Source organism: Falco rusticolus, chromosome 9, assembly GCF_015220075.1.
Source record: "Falco rusticolus isolate bFalRus1 chromosome 9, bFalRus1.pri, whole genome shotgun sequence".
Classification (NCBI taxonomy): domain Eukaryota; kingdom Metazoa; phylum Chordata; class Aves; order Falconiformes; family Falconidae; genus Falco; species Falco rusticolus.
This window is the reverse complement of record NC_051195.1, coordinates 19,549,687-19,570,407: the sequence shown is the minus strand read 5'-3', so window position 1 is coordinate 19,570,407 and position 20,721 is coordinate 19,549,687. Positions and strand designations below refer to the sequence as shown.

General features: G+C 52.9%; 1 protein-coding gene across 3 annotated transcripts in view; it reads left to right on the top strand.

Moving 5' to 3' along the window:
- Positions 1–7,163: 7,163 nt before the first annotated feature.
- UNC5B (unc-5 netrin receptor B) overlaps positions 7,164–20,721 on the top strand; it is a 57,720-nt gene continuing 44,162 nt past the window's right edge. For 2 of the 3 annotated variants that reach the window (XM_037400845.1, XM_037400844.1), the window contains exon 1: positions 8,024–8,146. In XM_037400845.1, coding sequence (XP_037256742.1) covers positions 8,065–8,146 — 82 coding nt within the window. In that variant the 5' untranslated portion in view covers positions 8,024–8,064. Of the gene's footprint in view, positions 7,325–8,023; positions 8,147–20,721 lie in introns of those variants that run through there. The other variant, XM_037400846.1, reaches the window with a different exon arrangement.

Genomic DNA, 20,721 nt, shown 5'->3' with positions numbered 1-20,721 from the left:
CGAAGGAGCTCCAGCATGCTCTGCTTCACCATGTTTTACGTCTGACTAACAGAGTTTGCAGAACAAGAGGTGTTTTTCTAATCTGAGAACTTGGTGGATCACGTTTCAGCCTTCTCCCTGAAGCTGCTTCGCTTCCCTGTGTCTCGGAGACTGATATCATGATGCTTCCGTGTTATCTCCTGGGGGCTAACACATTGCTGCAAACTCCCCCAGCCCTTTCTGCCACCCCCCACCTGCTCCCAACCCCAAATCATCACTTGGATCTCATGTTTTTGAGCCGTTTATCAGCCTCGGATGTTAAGATACCACTGTACATCTTGCTCTGTGGCATCTCTGGGATCTGCATGGTCCCATGGTGCAGGGTTCCTGTGCTAACAGGAATCCCTTCACTGCTGGAAAGGCCACCAAGGAACACCAGGCACTGCTGCAATGAGCTGCTGGTGGATGCCAGGTCTCTGCATTGGGCATGCACCTTGCCTTGCTCCTCCCGAGCACCTCCATCTGCTAACACAGATTCCCACAACCTGTGGTTTTTATCAGTCAACCCAAGAGTTCCTCATAATTTTGAGACCAGCAGGTGAAGAAGCCCTTGGAAACCTGAAGAGCAGGAGCAGATGGACACAGCTCCAAAGCCTGCCACTGCTAGGATGCCCCTAATGGCCATATCAACCTGGAGGTGGCTGCTGCCTTCATGCCTTTTGGCAAGAAGAAATGAGACCTTGGACATGGTGCAAGGCAGGCATGGGAAGACAGCACACAGTCCAGGGAGCCAAATTGCCAGTTCGAACTTGTAGAACATTATTGCTTGTGAATTATGGATAGTTATTGCGCCTCCTGGACGATAAATTATTGAGTTGACATGCTGGATGGAGACCGAGGAGCGGTGCTGTGTTTACAGCAGGCGGATCTGGCACCTGGTGTCTTTGTGGGGAGTGGGGGATGTTTTTCTCCCTTTCTGTCTGAGCAAGAGCATCTCTGCCTGAAGCTGCAGAAACAGCAGGGCTCTGCCCACCGTAACTCACTGAGTTAACTGTGAGGGCAGCCACAGGCAAAAATCACTGGCAAGGGATCCCAGAGGAGGTTGGGGGGGTTCCCCCCAATCCCAGAGGTTTTTCTGCTTGCACTTTTGTCAGGTTTGCACTTTTGCTAGGGTTTGGGAATGGATAACACCGGTCTGCGAAAGGAAATGAGATGGGTTCCTTAAACCCAGGCATAAAGCAGCTCACCCAAAGCAGGAAGAAGGGCAGCGTGCTGGCCTCTGGCTGCAGACAGCAGCCTCTTCCCCCTCCACAGCATCAGACATTGCTTTTGCCTGCATAAGAGGAGAAACTCAGCTTTGTCTGTTTAGTATGCAGTCAGCTGCATAATATTTGTGTTGGAGATGGAAAATAATGCAAGCCAACCAAATCTGTAAATGCGAGGGTGCCTTTCAAACTCCGCTGTGTACATAGACGTGGGAAACCAGCCAGCCAATATCTTAGCAAAAAAGGATTTTATGGGGCCCATGGCCATGCTTCATCAGCCCGGGCACTCATCTTGCTGACATGAAGGGTGAGGACTCTTCCCAGGGAGCTGTGTGATTAGCTCCAGTGCTCGGCTTGAGCACAGCCTGGTCCCAAAGTTTGCTGTGGCCCTGGCTAGCCAGCTCGCCTATCTCCCCAGAGCAACCTGCCCAGCAGCTTGGTGGGGACAGAGATTTGGCACCTGGCTGAGGTGGTCATTAATCACTCCCAGCATCTACTTTGGAAAAGGGGCAGGCAGCAGGAGGTGCCACCCCGTGCTTTCCAAACCTAGCTTAGTTCAGCCGTGAAGAAGAGCTGTGGGTTGGTCCCAAGATGGGGACAGAGCGAGGCTTGTTTCTCTGCTGCTTTGCTCTCTTGTGTCTTGTCTTTGTTGCTTGTGCCCCCCCAATGCAGCTTTGCAATGTCTAGGGCTCAGTGCCACCTGGCACTGGGACATGGATATAAACCCTGGTGTCCCCCCATGCCCCTCTCTGCCTATCCTGTAGCATCATCCTGGGCACTTCTGAGGTCAAATAACCTCCCCGTTGCCCTCAAGAGGACTTGGGGAACAGTTCATTTAGGCGATGAGACACTATCCATTTATCTCCCAGGCTGTGCTGGTCTAGCACCCCTGGCAGGGGATGGCAGGTCTGCCAAACCCCTTGTCCGATGCATGCTCCCAGCAGCCCTGAGCTTAGGGACTCCCTGAGGTGGCTGCTCCATCATGCTTAACAGACCTCAACAGACCCATGTGCCCCTTGAGTTTGCCTAAATGCTTTCTGGGACCCATTTAGGCTGTAGGTCTCCATAGCACCCTGTGGCAATGAGTTCCATAATTTAATCATGAGTGGCGTGGAAAAAGCACTGTCTTTTGTTTGTCCTTAAATTTGCTGCTCGATAACTCGATTTGGACACTCCTAGTTCCTCTGTTGGAAGAAATGGGGAATTATCACTGCCTCTGCACCTGCTCCATGGCACTGGTGCTTTTATACTGGCCTGCTGCAGCTTTTCTTTCACCTCCCCCTCATTCATACCTCCTGGCAATTTCCCACTCCCCTGCCAACCCAGCCTGGCATCACATGGAGGATGGAGCCAGAAAGGTATCTGCTTTGCTTCCTGGCTGTGCTCCTCTCCACTTCTCTCCAGCTCCATTTTTTATAGGTGTGGGAGTGATGCTGGGGAGGTATGGCTGACTCTGGTCCAGATGCCAAGAGGATCCCTCTGGACCAAACCATGGTCTCGATGAAAATCCCCAAAGCATCTTCTGGTGGTTTTGGGTTCTCACTCTTGCCTGGTAAGTCCACATGTGCACATGTAGACCCTTCCCCAGCCACCCAGCAAGGGGAAGGGTTCATAATGTGAGTTATGGTCACCTTTGGAATTACTTGTCTCCTAACCAGGCTTTCCTGGCCCCAGGGGAGCAACTCCCACCTCCGTCCCCATGTGGGACAGAGGTGTTGTGAAGCATCACACAGGGTGGAGGACAGAGGTGACACAAAGGCCTGAAGAGGGGACAGGGAGAGGGGGGGTGTTTGTGTCAGGCTGTACCCCCGCTGAGCTGGATTTGTATTGTAGCTCAAGCTGAAGCCAAGGAGACTCTGGAGCTGGTAGAAAGTGAAGCGCTTTCCCTAATCGAATCACACGCCAGTGTCACTCGTAAAGCTCTGCAAAGCAGAAAGGACTTGGGAGCCACTGAACCACAAACACCTCCTCCCTCCCCAGCGCCTCTGTGGAGATCCTGCCTCTCTACTTCTCTTCATCTCTCGCCCACAAACACAGTTTGGGAGGGAGCCAGGGCGGGCTCAGGGATCCCACATGTGCTCTGTGTCTGGTGCAAGGCCATCACACCAGGTATCTCATGGGCTCAAGGACTTTGGGAGATATTGTGCTTCACAGTCTTGGTGGTCATCTTGGGATGTTCCACACTCTCTGGTCATCTTCCTGACAGGGATGTCTCCCTCCAAGCAGGCACTGGGCATGCATCTCACTAGTCCAGTGAGTCTTCTCTGTCCTCAGCTTCTGTGAACATTCTCCTGCACCTTGCTCAGCTCCTTCACAAGCCCCTGCCAGCCTGAGCGTGGGATGTGCAGTGTACAGCCACCCCATTTGGAGGCAATGGGCAGGAGGACAGCTTTGTCTTCACCTCCCTGGCCCAAGCTGTAAGGGGTAACCCAAGGACTACAGGACACCTTTCCCAGTATGGGGTTGGGGAGCCCATGGAGCTGGGGAAGGAAGGACCAGTGCCAGGTATTTCACCCTCAGAGAGCACGAGAGTTGCTGATGGAGCTGGACATTTCTGTGAAAGCCCTTCATTCAGGTTTTGACGATGCATCAAGCACCAAGTACATTGCTGCCTCCGAGCATCTCCATGGAGCTGTGCACAGAGCAAAATTAGCAGGGAGGCTGGCCAATGTCAGATCTAGAGGACAGGCTGGCTCCATTCAGGTGCCCACCAGCAACAACCTACCTAGCAAAACACACTGGTCCGTCTGTTTTGCAGGGAACCCTGCCCTCTCCTCCTCCAGCCCTTTTTCTGCCCTAGCTTTCCTGCATTTCAGAGAGAAGCAAATTCTCCATCCTTCACAGGCACCGGCTGGGACTTCTTTGCAGCGGTAAACAGCATCCTTGCAGCAGGTCCATCAGCGGCAGTTTCCACAGCCTCCTTCAGTGCACCCAAAGCATGCAGGTGAGGAAATTGTCGGTGGCAGGGGCAAAAAAACCCCAAGCCATTGCTAAACTCAGTGTTTATTTCATGCCAGGGCTCTCTTGGTAACAACAAGCTCCCCAGAAAAATCCCCTCTTTAAAAAAAGCAGGGAGATTTCAGCCCGGCTGGATTCCCAGAGGAGGGAAGTGGCTATTTCTGGAGTGAGAGAAGATGTGGCTGAGCCTCCTGCGGTGGCAGGACCGACAGACTTCAGCAGCGGCTGCTTTCCCTGAGCTAGACACATGCAATTTTCCACATTTGGTCCCTGCTGCTGTGGAGAGCCAGTGGGAAGCTGATGCCAGGGCGTTAGGGCTGCAGCATCCCAGGGAAAGCAAAACGCTGTACAGCCACGGCTTTTCCTTGCTGGGGAAGCCCTTTCCAGTGTCTCGACCTCACATTATCTGTAGCTTTGCTGCATATCCCCTGTTCTTCCCCTGTGTGCATGTCTTCAGACACTCTCTTCTTACTAATGCCTAATTAGGTTGGTGGGACTGTTTAGCCCGATAGCATAGTTATGGATAATGCTATGCAAATTGACTTGAAGACCTATGAACCCCCAAATAGATAAGCACCTCCAGCTACCCCCATGCTTAGCTGCCTGCAGACCATCCAGCCAACTGCAACTGCAAATAGCATGTGGGGGTTTTAAAGAAAATGCTCTTTTTTAAATAAATAAAAATCATCCTTTCCCCTCCAACAGAAAATTCTTTATACCTTAAAGATGTCTTGACATCTCAGTGCAGCCAAGCCCAGCCTTATCTCAGATATCTGAGATATTTAGTGAGGAGCATGGTCACCATCTGAAAGAAAAAGGCACTTACAGAGGACATTTCAGCCCACCTAAGGTCCACTCTGCCTCTAAAGTTTGGGTGGGAAAAGATACCCACCTCTCCTGTGACAACGTGATCACAGCTGAAGGGCGCCGTGACCTCAAAGTCTGAATAAGCGAGTCTTTGTCTCTCCTCCTGATTATGCTTTGGAAGTTTCCTCTGTTTATTATTCATCTGATTGCAATCTTTTTTAACGCTTTAATGCAACCTCTGTCCTGGCTATGCTAAAGACCTGAATGCCCGACCAGAGACATGCACTGGAAAGGTCTGAGGGTCCCTGCTCAGATGCTGTGTTTATCATGGGTGGGATGTGGACTGCTGGTCCTCCTGCATCCCTGAGCGGGGGCAGTCCCTCCCTGTGCCCACTGCAGAATGCCAAAAATCAGGCATTCCCTCTGATGCTGCCCCTCTCCTGAGCCATACCCAAACCGGGTGGTGTGGACCTTTTCCCATGTGCTGTCTGCTTCCCCTCGGCTTCATCTGGCCCTGTCACCTGCTGTCCCTCCAGGGCTGGTTGGCAAGGGCCAGGCCTTGGCGGTCCTGGTGCTGCTGGGCAGCTGAGTCCTATGCAACTCATCGCACCTCCTGATCGGCTGCTGGAAGTGTTCCTGCTGCACAGAGAATTGGATTGACATATGCACGCCTGGCCATTAGAGGAAAATGAAGGGTAATATGTAAACACCTGGGAGGAAAAACAGTCCTTTGCCTTAATGATAGTTTGTCATGTCACATTTTTCTAAAATTGTGAAATAGTGGTAGGCTAACCATTAATTTGTATTGCTTTAATTCATATTTTGAATACCAGACAATGACTTAAACACCACCCAATTTAACCCACATATTCTCACTCATTTCTAAAAAAAACCCTCCATAATAAAAGGCACACTCTGATTCCAAAAGCAGGAGTTCTGAATGCCCGCCAGCTCCTCCACTCACTGATACCAATGGTATTGCCGGTACCAAGCCATTCTTTGGAGCCCCTCAAAGTGCTTTATACACTGGCCAGAGCGTTACCGGTGTTATTAATGAAGCAATAAACACCTGCCAAGGCACAGAGCCCTCTTGCACAAAAGGTCATTGAGCTGTGGTGCAAACACCCAGGCTTTGGGACTGCACGTGGGGCCAGAGACAAGTGCTGATGCACCCTTGCGTCACGCTGCCATGAGCTGCACATGAGCCCAACACGTGGTCCGATCCGGCTGGAAAACAGCCTTTGTTTCTGGTTTATTTTCCCAGACCTCTCACCCCTAGCCCCTCTCCAACGCTGGCACCACTGCATTTGTATCAGGTGCATCCCTTCTCCTACCCGCTGCCCAGCCAGGCTCTTTCTTCTCTTACAGCTTCACCCCCTCAACAGCAATTGGAAATGAGATTTTTTTTTTCAATCATAAGCCTTTGCCAGCACGTCCCACTGCTCTGTAAATACAGGCTGAAGTGCAGCCGAGTGTGGGATGCCCGAGGTAGCGCTCAAGGCACTTGTATTGCTGTCAATGTGCAGGTGGCATGAATGCTTCCTGTTTTGGGGTCTGTCTGGGGTACCCATGCGACTGGCCAAAGGAGAGGGTGCTCTGCAAAGGTGGGAGAAGGCAACTGGGCAGCAGGAAGAGCTCATGCTGGCTCTGGAAGGTTTCTGAAGGTGGATTTTCATTTTTGGGTGATGCCCAAAAGGCCCATCCCAAGCGCAAAGGCCACCCAAACCCTCCCGCATCCCCCAGCAGAACGCACGGCCTGCATGCAACACCCCAATTCAACAGCAGCAGCCGTCCCCCAGCTTCTCCATCCCATCAGGGTTTGCCCTATCCCTCTGGAGGTGACAACTGAGCGCAGGCCAAGAAGCAAATCCGTGGCTGGAGCCGCACGTTGGGCCTGGAGAGAGCCGGCGCCAAACACACAGCCCTGTTGCACCGGGCTGGCGGCGGGGCACGGGCTGTAATTGCCGCCTGCCTGCCAGGGCTCCTTCACCCCGCTGCCCTACCCCGGAGGAGCGGAGCTGCCAGCAATTAAAAGTTGTTAGCAGTTCCCATGCTATTTTAACCATTTGCAGGCAGCAATGGTAGCCCCTTTTCCCTTGGTGGAAGGAGCTGTTCTTGCTGCCACCCAGCGCTTCGCAGCCCTGCTCGTGGGGACGTTGCTGCGTGAGCAGGGGTGCTGCTCTGCTGAACCCGGGGCTGTCCCCTCGCCCGGGCACGGCTGAGCCCCTCTGCCCCCTCCGGGGAGCCGGGGGGGATTTAAGAGGAGAGACACCCTGTGGAAAACCGCAACCCCGCCGCTCAGAATTTGCAAACCTGTAAGTTTATTTTTAATGCTTTGCAAGAAGGGAGATGTTCAGATACTGAGGAGCAGCTGCAGGACACCTCCCCCGGTGTGCGAATATTGGGCTTGGGATTTTTTAATTATATTTGTGTGTGTGCGTGTCTGGGTTCTTCACGCTCCTGCGGGCACGTTCTGCAGCCTGGGTCCCTGTGCCGGTTCTCGGGTGGGTGTGGGGGGGCTGTGACAGTCCAGGACGTGACCCTGCGGCACTCAAAGCGTTCGGGGCAAAAGGACACGTCGCTTCACGCGTTCGGGTGTTTTTGCCGGCGTGCCGCTCCCCGCGGCGGGCACAGGGGGGGCACGGCGGGCATAGGGGGGCCGGCAGGACGGGCACGGCGGCTCCCGGGGGGGACCCGGCGCCGGGCGCGTTGCGGGGCTCCCCCTGGTGCCCGCAGGTCCCCACTGCAGGGCAGGCTCGGCGGCGGATGCTGAACGTGGCTTTTCCATCCGCGCCTGGCAGCCCCTCTCCTGGCTCGGCTGTGCGCTCCCCTCCCCGGCCGCACGGGACGGGGTAGGTGATGATGATGATGATGATGATGGAGGGGGGGAAGCTGAGGCCGGCCGCAGCCCCCGGCAGGCGCGGGGCGGTGCCGCCCCCGCTCCGCCCCGCCGGGCCGCGCCCCGCTCCGCCCCGCTCGGCGCCGGGCAGCCCGGCAGTGTGGCGAGGCGGGCGGGCAGGCAGCGCCGCGCCGCTCCGCTCCCGGCCCCGCCGCCATGCCGCCGCCCGGCCCCCGCCGCCCCGCCGCCATCCTCCTCCTCCTGCTGCTGCTGCTCCGCCGGGCGCTGGCCGCCGCAGGTAGGGGGGCCGGGGAGCGGGCAGAAGTTTTCGGGGCGGGGGGTGGGTGGGCTGCCTCCCCCTCCAAGAAAAAGTTCGCTGCGGTTTACCCCTTTTAGGGGCAGCTGGGCGAGGGGGGGATCCAACCTTAGGGCATTTCTTTCCTTTTTTGCTTTAATGCAAAGGTTGAGGGGTGTGCAGGGGAGCGCGGTCTGGGCGGGGGGAGCCGGGCCGCGCTGCGCTCCGGGGGATGCTCCGGGGGTGCGGGCTGGCAACGGCGCTCCCTGCCCGCCCCGCCGCTTTCTTATACATATATTTTTAATGATTGGGAAAAGGAAAACAAACCGAGCCCTGTTTGTAGTGTCGCCGGCTGCGATTCCCCAGCGGGTCAAATAAGTAATTATTCAGCCTAGATAATTTTTTTTTCTGCCTTTTTATAACCCCAGCTATTGATGGCCGGGCAGTTAAGTGGGCTTTTCCTATGGCTCTTCAAAGTTTCCTGTGCGCAACCCAATCTTGTGATAGAGATGCACTTAAATCCAGCCCTTCCGTTGGTAATCCCAGCCACAGACAATAAACAGAGGCACGTCTCTCCTGCTGCCCTCTCTCGTTGGGACTCCTGTGATCAAATTCAGCCCTTTCCACGATATTTTTGTGTCCCGTCCCGTCGTCCCCCCCACCCCGGTACTCGTGAACATCCTCTGCATCTCAGGACTTTGCCCTTTATCATCCTTCGGTAGTGGCAAAGCAAAGGTGCTGGCGTTTATCCTCTAGTTATAAAAAGATGTCCTCAAGTGTAGAGCTCAGAAGTGGAGCCCTATAAAGTTTGATGGCTTTTAGAGGCTGGAAGAGACCATAACCGTAACTGTCTGGGCTCCGGTGATGGGCAAGGTCGTCATCCCCGCGGGAGCTCGGGAGGAGAGCCCGTCGCTTGCTTCCCGCAGCTTCTGGCAAGGGTTTGAGGGCGCGTTGCAAAGCTGCGTGCAGCACAGATCGGTCTTGTTAGTAGTTAAAAGCGTCTCCTGACGAGCTGATTTTCTAGGAAAATGAACCAAGCCTTCTTTTCTGAAGCATAATTAAGGTGACGAGGAATTTTTGGGAGGGAGTTTAATTAGATTAATATTTTTTCTGCCTCTGCCACACAAAGATCTAGTGTGTTTCGGCAAATGGAAAACAGAAATGGCACTATTGACTTATTCAGTGGCCTGGATGTTGCTGCAGCAGCATCCTTCAGCCAGAAGAAACTCTCCCTTGCTGGAAGGGGAGAGATTTGAGAGCTGGCAGCTGGTGTCCCGCTTGGCCGGGAGCAGTGCTATGTCGTAGAGGTGGGCAGTGAGGGGGTCTGGGGGCTCAACACAGTGTGGGGTGCAGTGGATGGCAGGGGCTTCGGCAGGTTGGATTAGCCAGGCTGCTATGGGTCTGGCTTTTGCTGTGGCCAGGCGGCCTGGGGATGCTGGGGTGGGGTGGGGATGTTACCTGTGTTGGTGGTGCTGGACCCCCGTGCCTGTCCCATGTGGTGCTTTTTTGCATGCACCAAGTTCATGCAGGGGTTGAAATAAAACTGGGCAGGAGGGAGGGGATGAAGAAGAAAAAACAAGTCAAACCTGACTAAGCTGGATCAGTTTGAGTCTGGGGAGCTTTCTAAAGGCACGCTGTTAATCTGGCATATGTAAATGTGTATAAAGTTTTTAGCGGTAGAGCTATAATTGGTGTTTCTCCAGGAGTGTTGTGTAGAAATTGCATGAGGTGGTGCAGAGGAGAGAGCTGAGATGGTGCTTAGCTCCGGTGATAATCTGTTCCCTGCTCTGCCCTTCACTGGTTTTAAGGAGGGAGGGAAAGGCATCACCCGGGAAAAAAAAAAAATTCTCTTTTAGTAACAGAGAATGTACTTATTGTTTATGTTGGGTTTTGCAATAGTGGGGAGGGGGGGAGAAGTGTTGTTTTGTATTGGGGTTTGAAACCCAGAAGCAGTCAGCCCACTCATCCCCAGGACGGCTGCTGTGCTCTCCTCTGCTGCTGGGGGAACCCCAGCTCCCACCCACATCCCCCTCTCCCGCTCCTGGGGCTTTGCCTGCTGGGCTGCTCACCATGCCTCGTTCTGCTTGTGTGTGCTACGCTCAATAGGAAAACAACTTGGTGTGAGGATTTTGAGCTTGCTTGGGGGCCTTTCCCCACGACGCTGGCTGCACAGAGGTTGCAGAAAGGCTGTTGAAACCCAGAGGGTGATGATGTTGAAGGGGGGGCTTAGGTGACAAGGGGTTTTTGCAGGCAGCGTGACACTGCCATCGTGGTGAAGGGCTGTCCTTCCATCCCTCTGCTGTACCACAGGAAAACACCTGGGGAGGGAGAGAGGGGGGATATCGACACTGCTGTTCCCCACTGGCGTGGGTCACGGGCTCATGCACGCCGGTAGCAGACTGCCTGCCTGCCACTGTCATTGCGTGCAGGTGGTGGGGGAGAGATGCTCCAAGACCTGTTGCTCATCAGCAAAGCCTGCCCTTGCAGGAGGTGGAGGCTTGCTCTCTTGAGGACAGCGGTATGTGGAAGGATCTGCTCTGGCTTTTTGGTCCCCTTCTCCTTTAGCTTCTTGGTTATGGAGCCCTTTCTCTTTTAGAAGTAGGTGATGTCTGTGCATGATAGTGGCAGAATGAAGTAGTGAAACAACGAAAAAAGGAGATAAATGGAAAAGTACTATTTTGGAGAAGGCAGAATTTCTTGGAGGTGATAGCTGGGGGGCAGGGAGAAATCCAGATTGCATTTTCTCTGTTTAGAAATCAAAAGTGCACTACTGCTGACCCAGTAAGCAGCTTGGAGAGTCCAGCTGCGTCCTTTATCTCCTCTTCTCTGTAAGGTCCCATGGGTCCTTTTGGTGCTATGTATGCTGGCTCCCTTTCTGTCCCTGTTCTAGCTCAACAGGAATAATTAAAAAAAAAATAATCTGTATTTTAGGTCACTTAAGTGAGCCAAGATGATGCAAGGAGCTTGGTTTTGCTTCCACTTCCAGCAGCAGCAGCACTTTCAACTGCTCAGCCCTGTGGCTTTCTCCCTCCCAGCATGTCTGGGTTCGGTGGGATCAGCCTGCCAGCCCCGTTAGTTACCAGAAGAGTCGGTGAGCCAGGCTTCCTTGGCCAAAGCCAGGCTTGCAAGCTGGTGCCGGGGAGGTGGCAGGAAGTGCCGGGCTGCGAGGTGAGGATGGAAGGGGCTGTCTGGAGTCTGCGAGGAGTTCATTACAGCAGATGTTGGTGCCGTAAAGCCACAGGTTCCTGCTGTTTCCTATTCACTTATATCCTCCCGGCTTTAGCGATGCTAATGCGAGTGAAAACATTTGCAGGAGCGAAGCGGGGGAGGCATAAATCACCAGCCCATTCCCTCTGTCCCCTCCTGCCATTCCACCCGTGGGTCTTGCCTTGGGAATCAAAGAGATTAATACGGGTGCAAGGGATGCCTGAGCTGCTCGCTGGCTGCCATCGGCCCCACTGTGGCATTCTGAGGCCCACTGCCTCTGACTTTGGTTTTCCTTAATATGCAAAGCTGTAATTTGTTGTAATCAGTTGTATTGTGCAAGCCACCCCTGCTTGTGAGTCAGAGCGCGGTGGCAGTGAGCTGACACAGCCCTGGCCCTTTGGATGCTGGGTTGGGGGGTGTCTCTCTCTGGTGGCATGAAGACTCATTCCTCCTGCTGTTCACACTGGGGTGAAGGGAGCTGGGGTGACCCTTCCCTGGCTCTGCCAGAGCTCAAGACCTACAGGAAATGCTGTGCGAGATGCTTTTCCCTCCAAACCAGAGCCTTTGTGGGGCCCCAAGAGTGATGAACCTGTAACTTTTGAGTGATGTGGCTACTTGCCTTAAGCCAGGGCACTGGGAAAAAATCCTGTATGACCTGCAGCGGGGCTACACTAGGGCTGGGAAATGCAGAGCTTTGACTTGGGTGAGGCAGAAAGCCCCATAAAACTGTTCTGATGTCTGGTTTCACACCCGCCCTCTGAGGGACCTCTCTTGGTAGGAGCCTGGAGGCCCCTGGCTGAATGCAGCACCCTCCCTAACACTCCCTAAATCCTCAGTCTCACTGTCCCTGCAGCCCTGCAGGCTTGGCTCATGCTTGGATTTTTACTGTTGAGGCAGTTTTGGAGTGTGGGTTTCCTTTTAGTTCGTGCTGCGGTCTCAGCATGGAGGGTGATGTTCTTGAGGGTCCCGGCTGGGTTTTGGTTTAAGTCCATTTTGGTCCCGTTGGGGAGCAAAATGCTAAAAACAGAGGCTGCGTGCACAGGGGAGACTGGGGAGCCAGAAAGCAAGCAAAGCATCCTGGCTGCACGGAGTATTATTTTTGAAGCCTCCTGGTTTTTCGGAGGCCTGACTCACGACGCAGGAATGCACTGGGCTGGCAGCCCTGGACCTGCTCCTCAGCAGAGGGGAAGAGCTACCTTCTCCTCCTCCCGAGCCCGTTCCCCATCCCCTCTCCTCCCAAACCGCTGGGCTGGGCTGGTAGCAGCCACATGGTTGCTGAGCTTGGATTTTTAGGGGATTTTTTTTCCCCCTTTGCTATTTGCTTTTTCATGTAGGAGCTGCTTTTTTGGTTTTTTTTTTGATGGAGCTGGGGCAGCTCAGCGGGTCATAGCAAGGCAGCTCTGGGTTGCATTGGGTGGTTGGAGGCAAGGGAAAGGCAGAGCGAGCCCTTGAGATCAAACACGAGCCAGGCTGGGAAAGGCTGGGCAAAGCCACGCTGGAAAATGAGGGAAGGGAAGGGAAGCAGGAATTATTTAGCACAGGGCTTGCTCCAGCGTGTCCTGCATGCTGCCTTTAATCTCCTGCTAGTCCCTCCCCGCTGCAGCCCGACACGGCCCCGCTTGGGTCTCCTCTGCTCCCCACTGCCTTTGGCTTCTCCCAGACCTGCTGGCTCGCCTCATCCTTTTTTTTTTTTTATTTTTTTTTTTTATTATTTTTTGGGTGTGGGGGGGGTGGGGGGCTGTTCCCTTTGGCAGCGAGCTCCCCCAGACCCACGGGGGTGTGTTATCTGGGTTAGGTTTGCAGTTAAACAGCTGGGGGTGGTAGGTCCTGGTCCTCATCCCCAAACTGGGGCTCCAGGTGCTGCTACCTGGTGTAACTTGGTGGGTGTTGAAGCTGTAAGCCTTAACCCAAACTTTTGGTGGTTGGGAGTGTACCTTGGGGTAAACCTAGTAAAGGGACCGTTTGGCTCCCTGTTCTTTCAGTGTTGGGCTCCATGGACAAATTCAGATGGGGAAGGGGAAGAAGTATGCAAGCGAAGCAAGCCACATGCCACCGCAATGCTCAGCGGCAGGCAGGGCGTCTTGCAGCTCAAGAGGGAGAAAGTGTTTTTGTCTTTGGTGTGGACTCTGTGTCCCATCTTCTCTTGGCCCATGGGCTTGGGCTCTGCAGGGTCTCTTCCCTTGCCTCCCTGCCTGGAGCATCGACAGAGGCCACTGTCTTCCCTCCTCCTGCTTCAGCCCTGAGGCCCTCTCCAGAGGGGACTGATGACCAAGCACCTGCTTGTTTAGGTGCTGGGAAATATTTCCTTCCCAGCTAATACATTTCTGGCCTTACCCTTTGCTGTGAGGAGGAGGAACTACCAGGTCCCAAGCCCTGGGGGTGGTTGCAAAGCTTCCTGGGGCACGTGCACAGGGATGGAAGGCTGTGGGGCAGGAATTGTGGTGACACAGGAGTCCCAAAACTGGGCTGTGACCATGAGACAAGGCTTCCTCCTGGAGCTGGATTTGTGCAGGCAAAATCTTGGGAGGTGCATTCCATTGCCTGTCATGCAGGGCTTGGACTGGATAGAGGGGGCTGACATAGTCCCCAGGATCTAAAAAGCAAATAAAGCAAATTATATGAGTCAGTTTTTTCCCCTTTAGCATTGCTTAAGTTTAAAGGCGGTGCTGGTTGTTTGATATTTATTTATTTATTTTTTTAGTTTTGTTTGTTTTACCCTGGGAGATAGAGGACACAAGTTAAGATACTTATTAAAGAGTAATATACCTGGTTATACAAGAAGCAAACTGTGCAGAACTCTAGCCTCAAACTCTGCTTTTCTTCTGCTTACATTTGGGGTCCGGGCTGTCCCTTTCTCTGGAGGAGTGAGTCTTCAGGTAAGGAAGAAGACCTATATAGATTTGCAGAGCATCTTTGTGGGTCTCCTTCTCCCCCTTCATACCTCTTCCCACAAGTCTGATGAGCAGCAGCCCATATACATGTGTATATACACACATATAGCACATCTGCCCTCACTTCTCTGCTCTATTTATTCCCGTAAGAGCCAGGAGGAGGAAAAGGGCTTGTTTGCATTGTGAGTGATCCCTTCCATGGCCAAATACCCAGGGCTGCAAGCATCGGCAGTCATAATTGGTATAAACCCCTCAAGTGAGACACAAAAGTCAGATCCCGGCATCCCTTATGCTTCCGGGGGGTCCCACTGGTGTGGTTTCCTTAAAGGTCCCATGAGTAACCTTTTATGCCCACCCCCCCGGCTCCCCTCCTTCACAAGCCTGTGCCAAGTGAGAAAACTGAGGGATTGTTTCCTTTTGAAAGAGCGTGGAAAATCTCATTTTGAGACGTTTAATGCATATTAGATCCATCTGCCTTTCCCTTGAGTGGAGGCCACCACAGGAGGAGAGGTGAGGGCTTCTGAGTGCAGATGTCCAGCGCCCAGGCAGGTTTTGGGGCTCTGCAGAAGCAATGCTATGGGTGGCGTCTTCAACTGGAGGATCTGTGCGGGTGGATAGCATAGGATGCGGAGCAGGGAGGGAACCCCCCAAAACTTCCATAGAGGTGGAGAAATGCTCTTGGTATTGATGTCACTGCATGGAGGTGCAGGATTGTTTTGGATGGTCTGGCTTGCCCTAGGGATGGGATTCAGCACACCTTGGTATATTGAACCAAGTGGCTGTCAGGTGCAGGTAAAACGTGTGTGAGGGGATTTGAGTGCAGGGGGGTGCATAGGGAACACGCTTGTAAGGCATGATGATGCTTCTTCCCACCAGGCATCCCTCCCCATTGAAGTTGTATGGAGACAGATGTGGTGGCTGTTGAATGATAGGAGCCTTGCAAGGGGGAGGTTTGCACTGGGCAGGGAGCATGGCTAAGATGAGAGCAAGATTTTCTCCACCCTGCCTTTGTCCTGCTGTTGCTTTGTGAGTCTTTCCTTTTGCAGAGCGACTTTCCTCCCTGAGAGCTGCCACTGGCCTGGAAATTATCCCCAGTTGCCCCCTTCTTGCCACACTCCCTCCTCGGTTGGCAGCACTTGCATGCCTCTACATGTCCCTCTGCATGACTTAAGGAGTTGTATGGGCTGTCCACCTCTGGGTGGGCTCCTCAGTGTATCCGCGTCTCCTGGGTGGTGGTAGGGTGGAGGGACAAAACGTTGTAAAATATACCCAGGCTTCCCGGCCGGGTGGCTTGCGGAGGCGGGAGGCTATTAAAAAGGGTTGTGTTGCATTGTATAACGTGGGAGTTTTCCTTAGGCAGGAGGCTAGAGAGCCCAGAAACTCCTCGGGACAGATTTAAATGGGAGAAGGGGCACGCCTGGGATGCAGTGTTGCTGTCTCCTGTCTGAGGTTGCTGTCAGCGGGTGTCCTCAGTGCTTTCTAGGCTGTGAGATTTTGGGCTTATTTGTGACCAGTGACACACATGAGCACATGCACCTAGCAGTGGCTGAACGTGATACCAGAAGTTTAAAACGAAGGCACCAAGAAGGTCCTCAGCAGCAGACCTTGCTTTGTTGACTGTGTGGTTTGCTGGTGGACTTACGTGGTGTGCTGGGAAGTGGTAGTTCTTCCTTTGGGTGTTGGTGACCCCCGGTTGGAGGACAGAGGAATGGGGCTTCAGGGGGTTTTATGGAGATGGATGAACAGAGCTTCCTTCCACTGGGTTCATTGGCCCTGCCTCTCTGCCATCTTGAGGGGGTCTTGTCCCTGCCTCGCATGGTCTGTGAGCGGGGGCTGATCTCCTCTGCGTGCCTGTTATCCCCTGTGGAGACCTCACCATCCTACGCTGTCACCCGGCTGCGTTATTGGCTCTGTCTGTTTGGGTTGGCTTCAAGAACAGAAGGAGGGTGTTTTCCAGCAGCCAGAAAGTGGTTGCTATTTAAAACGAGCAAAAAAAAAAAAAAAAAAAGTGCGATCTGCTGCTTGCTTTTCATCCACGTAGCCAAATGGAGCCGAGCAAGCATCCCCACCCTCACCTGGAGGGGCATCTCTGAAGGCTTTGCAGGGCCTGCAAGTGAAGCTAGTAATTAGTGCTGGTCATGAGGGTGGATCTTGCAATGTGGCCATGCTGTCTGCTGTGGTCTGGCCTGGGGCCATTGCCTCATTTCGGATGGCCGCTGCCCAGGTGTGGGATCCCAGCTGCCTCCCTCCACCCCTGTTTATCCCAAACAGGCTGGGGATGCCGCTCAAGGTGCGAGTACCTTTGCCTTCCTGCTCGGCACAGCTGTTCTTACAATTGCTGGATGGTGCTATGGCGTGCCGGCACTAGAATATCATTTTGAAGGTTTTTCTTTCCCCCTTGACAGATGTGAAATGTAGAAACATGCTTAAAATTAAAGCATGGCTCCAAAGTCCAATTACACTGCAATTAAAAATGATCAGCGGTCTGGGTTGCTGCATTGGGTACTAGGCTTCTTGAAGGGTTTTCTCTTCCAGCCTATCTTGGAAAAGCTTAAATGTCCTGACTGTTCCGCTTTGAGACCTGAGCAGAGGACATCTTCCTAGAGTTGGCGAGGTATTGCTGAAAATGTGCATTAGGCTGGAAGTGAGCTGTTCCCAGTGTTTGGGAGCTCCTCAGTGGGGCTGTGACATCCCTACATGGCTCCGTAGCATCTCCTCTGAGTTGCACCAGTCTATGCACTTGGTGACATGGTGTTGCTGCTGGGTGCATGCCCAGCTCTGCCGGCACCGCTGGGGCTGCGGGCTAGTGCTTCGGGCTGGAAGGAAGAAGAGGTGGCAATTTGGGCTCCCCCACCATCTCCACCCATACGTTTCCACCTGGATCTCCAGTTCCTATCATCTTCCCCCGGTCTTTAGGAGGAGACGCTTGACTTGTTTGTGGAAGCACGTTTTCCTGGAGGACACGTGATGCCAGCGGAACATCATTTTGGCTGCTTTTCTGCAGTCAGAGCCCTGCAAATGCCTTCTTCTGTGCTCTAGTGTTGGCACTAAAGGGATTTGTTTCAGGAGAGGGGATTTGACAGCACAGCTGTGCAGCAAGGAGTTGCTTGGGTGACCGGGGTCCGGAGTGTGATGGTGCCGGGGTGAGGGCTGCCAATGGCTATAAAACTTTACTCCCCCTTTTTAGTCCCTCTTTTTTTTTTTTGCACATCTGTCTCTAAGTGATTTGCTACCGGTGAATGACTAGTCTGTGCTTGGGTGAATCGAGCAAGGCTGGGAGGTGTGGCTGTGGAGGCTTTGCATGTTGAAGTCCCACTGTGGTGCCATAGCTTGGTGGCCCAGTTTTGGGTTGCAGGAGGTACAGCCCCACCGTTAATCTCTGTCCTGAGTCATGGGTACTTTGGCTACCCTGTTAAATATACCTCAAACAAGGTACTGAGGCACATATTTCAGACTCTGAAATTTATACACGAAGATAAAAATGTTGGCTCTGCCCAAAGCTGGAAAAGCGAGATCCAAAAGCTGGGAAGAGGGTTGGGTTTTGTTTGGGCTGAACAGTGACTAACAAGAGTTGAGTTTTTAAAACAAATGCTTGGGATAAACTGGTTATGCAAACTGGGGCAAATTGGGCAGGTTCCTTTGTAGTTTACAACAAAACCCCAGGAGTCTGGGGCGTGTTGGGGCTGGTCCTGCCGGGGATGGAAAAACCCACACGCCAGCTTTGCAGATGGGGTCCCACCTATCGGGGAAGGATCCTGGGGGTACGTTGTAGGGAAAGCCACAGGTTACTGTGAGGCCTCATCTGTCCAGCTAAAACCTTGAATAACGCCAATCCTAAAAACACAACAGATCAAAAATAGATATTTTTTTAAAGTGTGGTTTTAGAGTACCTGCTAAGGGGAATTCATGCTGTGCTCGGCTCCAAGAAACTGTCAAGCTTGCTTGTCCTGTGCTGCTGTAAATACAAAGATTCAGAGTGTCTTTGGGTTTTGTTGCTGTGGTGTTTATCGGCCATGGCCAGGAGGATGGTGTGGGGTACGCAGGCGCGCCAGCAATGCTCGGTATGCTTTGCAAAGGCAGTTGGGCTCACAGACTGCAAGGCTTCTGGTTTCTATCACAGCTTGTGCTGTTTTGGCCAGGGGCATCCATCCATCCATCCATCCCACAGCCCTCCCAGGCTCTGCAAGGCTCCTCTAGAGTGTGGTGTTTTAAGGATGCTAGAAAAAGGAAGTGGGTACGAGGGCCCTTGTGAATTTTTAACTTCATCCTGCAACGCCGGCTGGGGGAAAGTGGTGCCTTGCTTGTTGGTAAGGCAAAGTAATGCTCCGTAAAAATCCCTCTTGCCATTTCCCACTGGATCGGTCCTCTGGCTGAACAAAAACCGGCTTAGGCTGCCATCGTCTTTTTACGGGGAAAAGCCTGGCTGCTGGATGAAGCAGAAAATTAGATGAAAACTGCCTAACAAGAAAAGAAAAGATGATTTTTGCAAGCAGAGAGGGGAAAAGAGGAAGTGAAGTTGCTGTTAACCCTGCTGGCTTCCAGTGCCTGCCCTTCGAGCATCCTCCGACCACCGGCATCCTGCAGTGCCTGGGCATTGCTGTGCCCGTTTGCTGTCCCTGCATCCTAAGGGATTGCTGCGGTTTCTGGCCTCTCCTGCTAGCGGGGAGGCTTGAGCAGGGCAGCTTTTCGGTGGTCTCCGGCTGGCTGGGGAAGGCAAAGCTCTGCTTGCAGAGCGGGTTTTTGTTGTGCACGTGCTTGCTCCCTCCCCCTTTCGGTCTCCATATCCCAATGACACACTAGCTCTGTTTTCATTAGTATTTATGGACTGGCTATAAGAGGACGCAGCAGATCCACCCGGGCTGTTAATGACCCCTGCATGAAATAGCAAAGCCCACTTAGCAGTCTCGGCCGAGGAGTTTTACTGCAGCCTCTCCCGGTCTGCCTGTGACTGTCTCCTTCCCTTAGAGAGTGACGGGGAGGGCTGCGGGCACAATTTCTTGCTTAAAGAGAAAAGAGCTTGGATTTGTGCGCCTGTGGGAGGCGGGGAAGGAGAGTGTGTGTGAGTCTATGGAAAGTATAGGGGGGAGAATGTAAACCATATGTTTCTGCGAGGGTCAAGTTGCAGAGCAAAACCAGTGGGGAAGCAAAAGAAGCTGGAGTCCTGCAGTCTGGCTGTGCTTTGCATCCCGGTAGGTGTGGGGGGGTATCCAGCGTGTCCTACTGAAGGATGATTTTAAAAAAACCAAACCTACCCTAAAAGCTGATTTGGCTCCCTGCCTGGCACTCTGTGGTGTCACTGCTGTCCCATGTATTTAGGGCTGGAGTCCAGGACTGTTTCCAAGCCCTTGGGGCTCCTATAAATAAATGGCAGGGATGCTGGGAAGAAGCTTCACTGGGTTGCCCTGAGTTCAGGGTGTTTGCAAGTTTTATAGGAAGTGAAGGGAAGAAACTTTTTGCAGGGAAGCGAGTGCCTGCAGCTTGCTGGAAAAGCACAGTGGTTGGTGTGCCTTGCACCACGGCTGTCCTTCTGCTCTCCTTCCAACTGTGGAGAGGAGAGTCAGATGAAAAGATCCATTTTCGCCTTCTTGGAGTGGAAAAAGTTATGTGCAAGCATCCCAGAGAGTTGTATAGACTTCAGACCTAAGCAATATGAGCTAGATTGAAGTGCTTTTAAAAAGAAATCCAAAAATAGGGGGAGTGGGGAGGTCCCACAGTAAACTGTTTTAGCTGGGAGTCATCTTTTGTTTCCAAAACTAAAAGCATGGAGACAATGTCTGATTCCCTGACAGGCTCTACGGAGCTGTTTGCAACCTGTCAGCTTGGTAACCATCTGCTTGCAGCCCGCAGGGACGATGCTATATATGGGATACAGGAGGAGAGAGGCATTGCTGTGCCCCCTGCCCCAGGAGCAGCTGTGGGCTCCAGCCCCTTCACAGGAGGGACTATGGGCACAGCATCTCCTTGGTCCATACATCAAGAGGAGCTCCTGTGCCTAAGACACCAAAAATCCCAATGGATTTATCTTTTGGCTGTCTGGCTTATTTGGGGGTTTGTTTGTTTGGGGGAGATTCCTTTTTTTTAGCTCTACTTCCTACAGAAAATCCAGATTATTTTTTTTCCAGTCGTGCTGTTTGTGTCTGCAGCCCTCCCACTCTTCGACTCAGAAGTAGATGTCTTGCAATTAAGTGGCTGCCTGATCAGGAAATTAGCGATGAAGTTTTTATCTAGGCGAGCTGGTTGGCCAGTGAGAGGATCTATTAACATCCCACTAAAAAAATCACCAGCATAACACTTGCCACCTACTATTGGGGAACACAAACGCCATGTGGGCGTGAATATTTTGAGCAGCAAATCTACAGGAAAGCAGGTTTTGTTCTACCTCTTAACGGACTGTGTCATTTTTGCTGAGATGGAGTACCTCAAAATACATGAAGGACCAAGAAAAACGTTGGAAAAACCTTTGGCAAGGTGAGAGAAGCG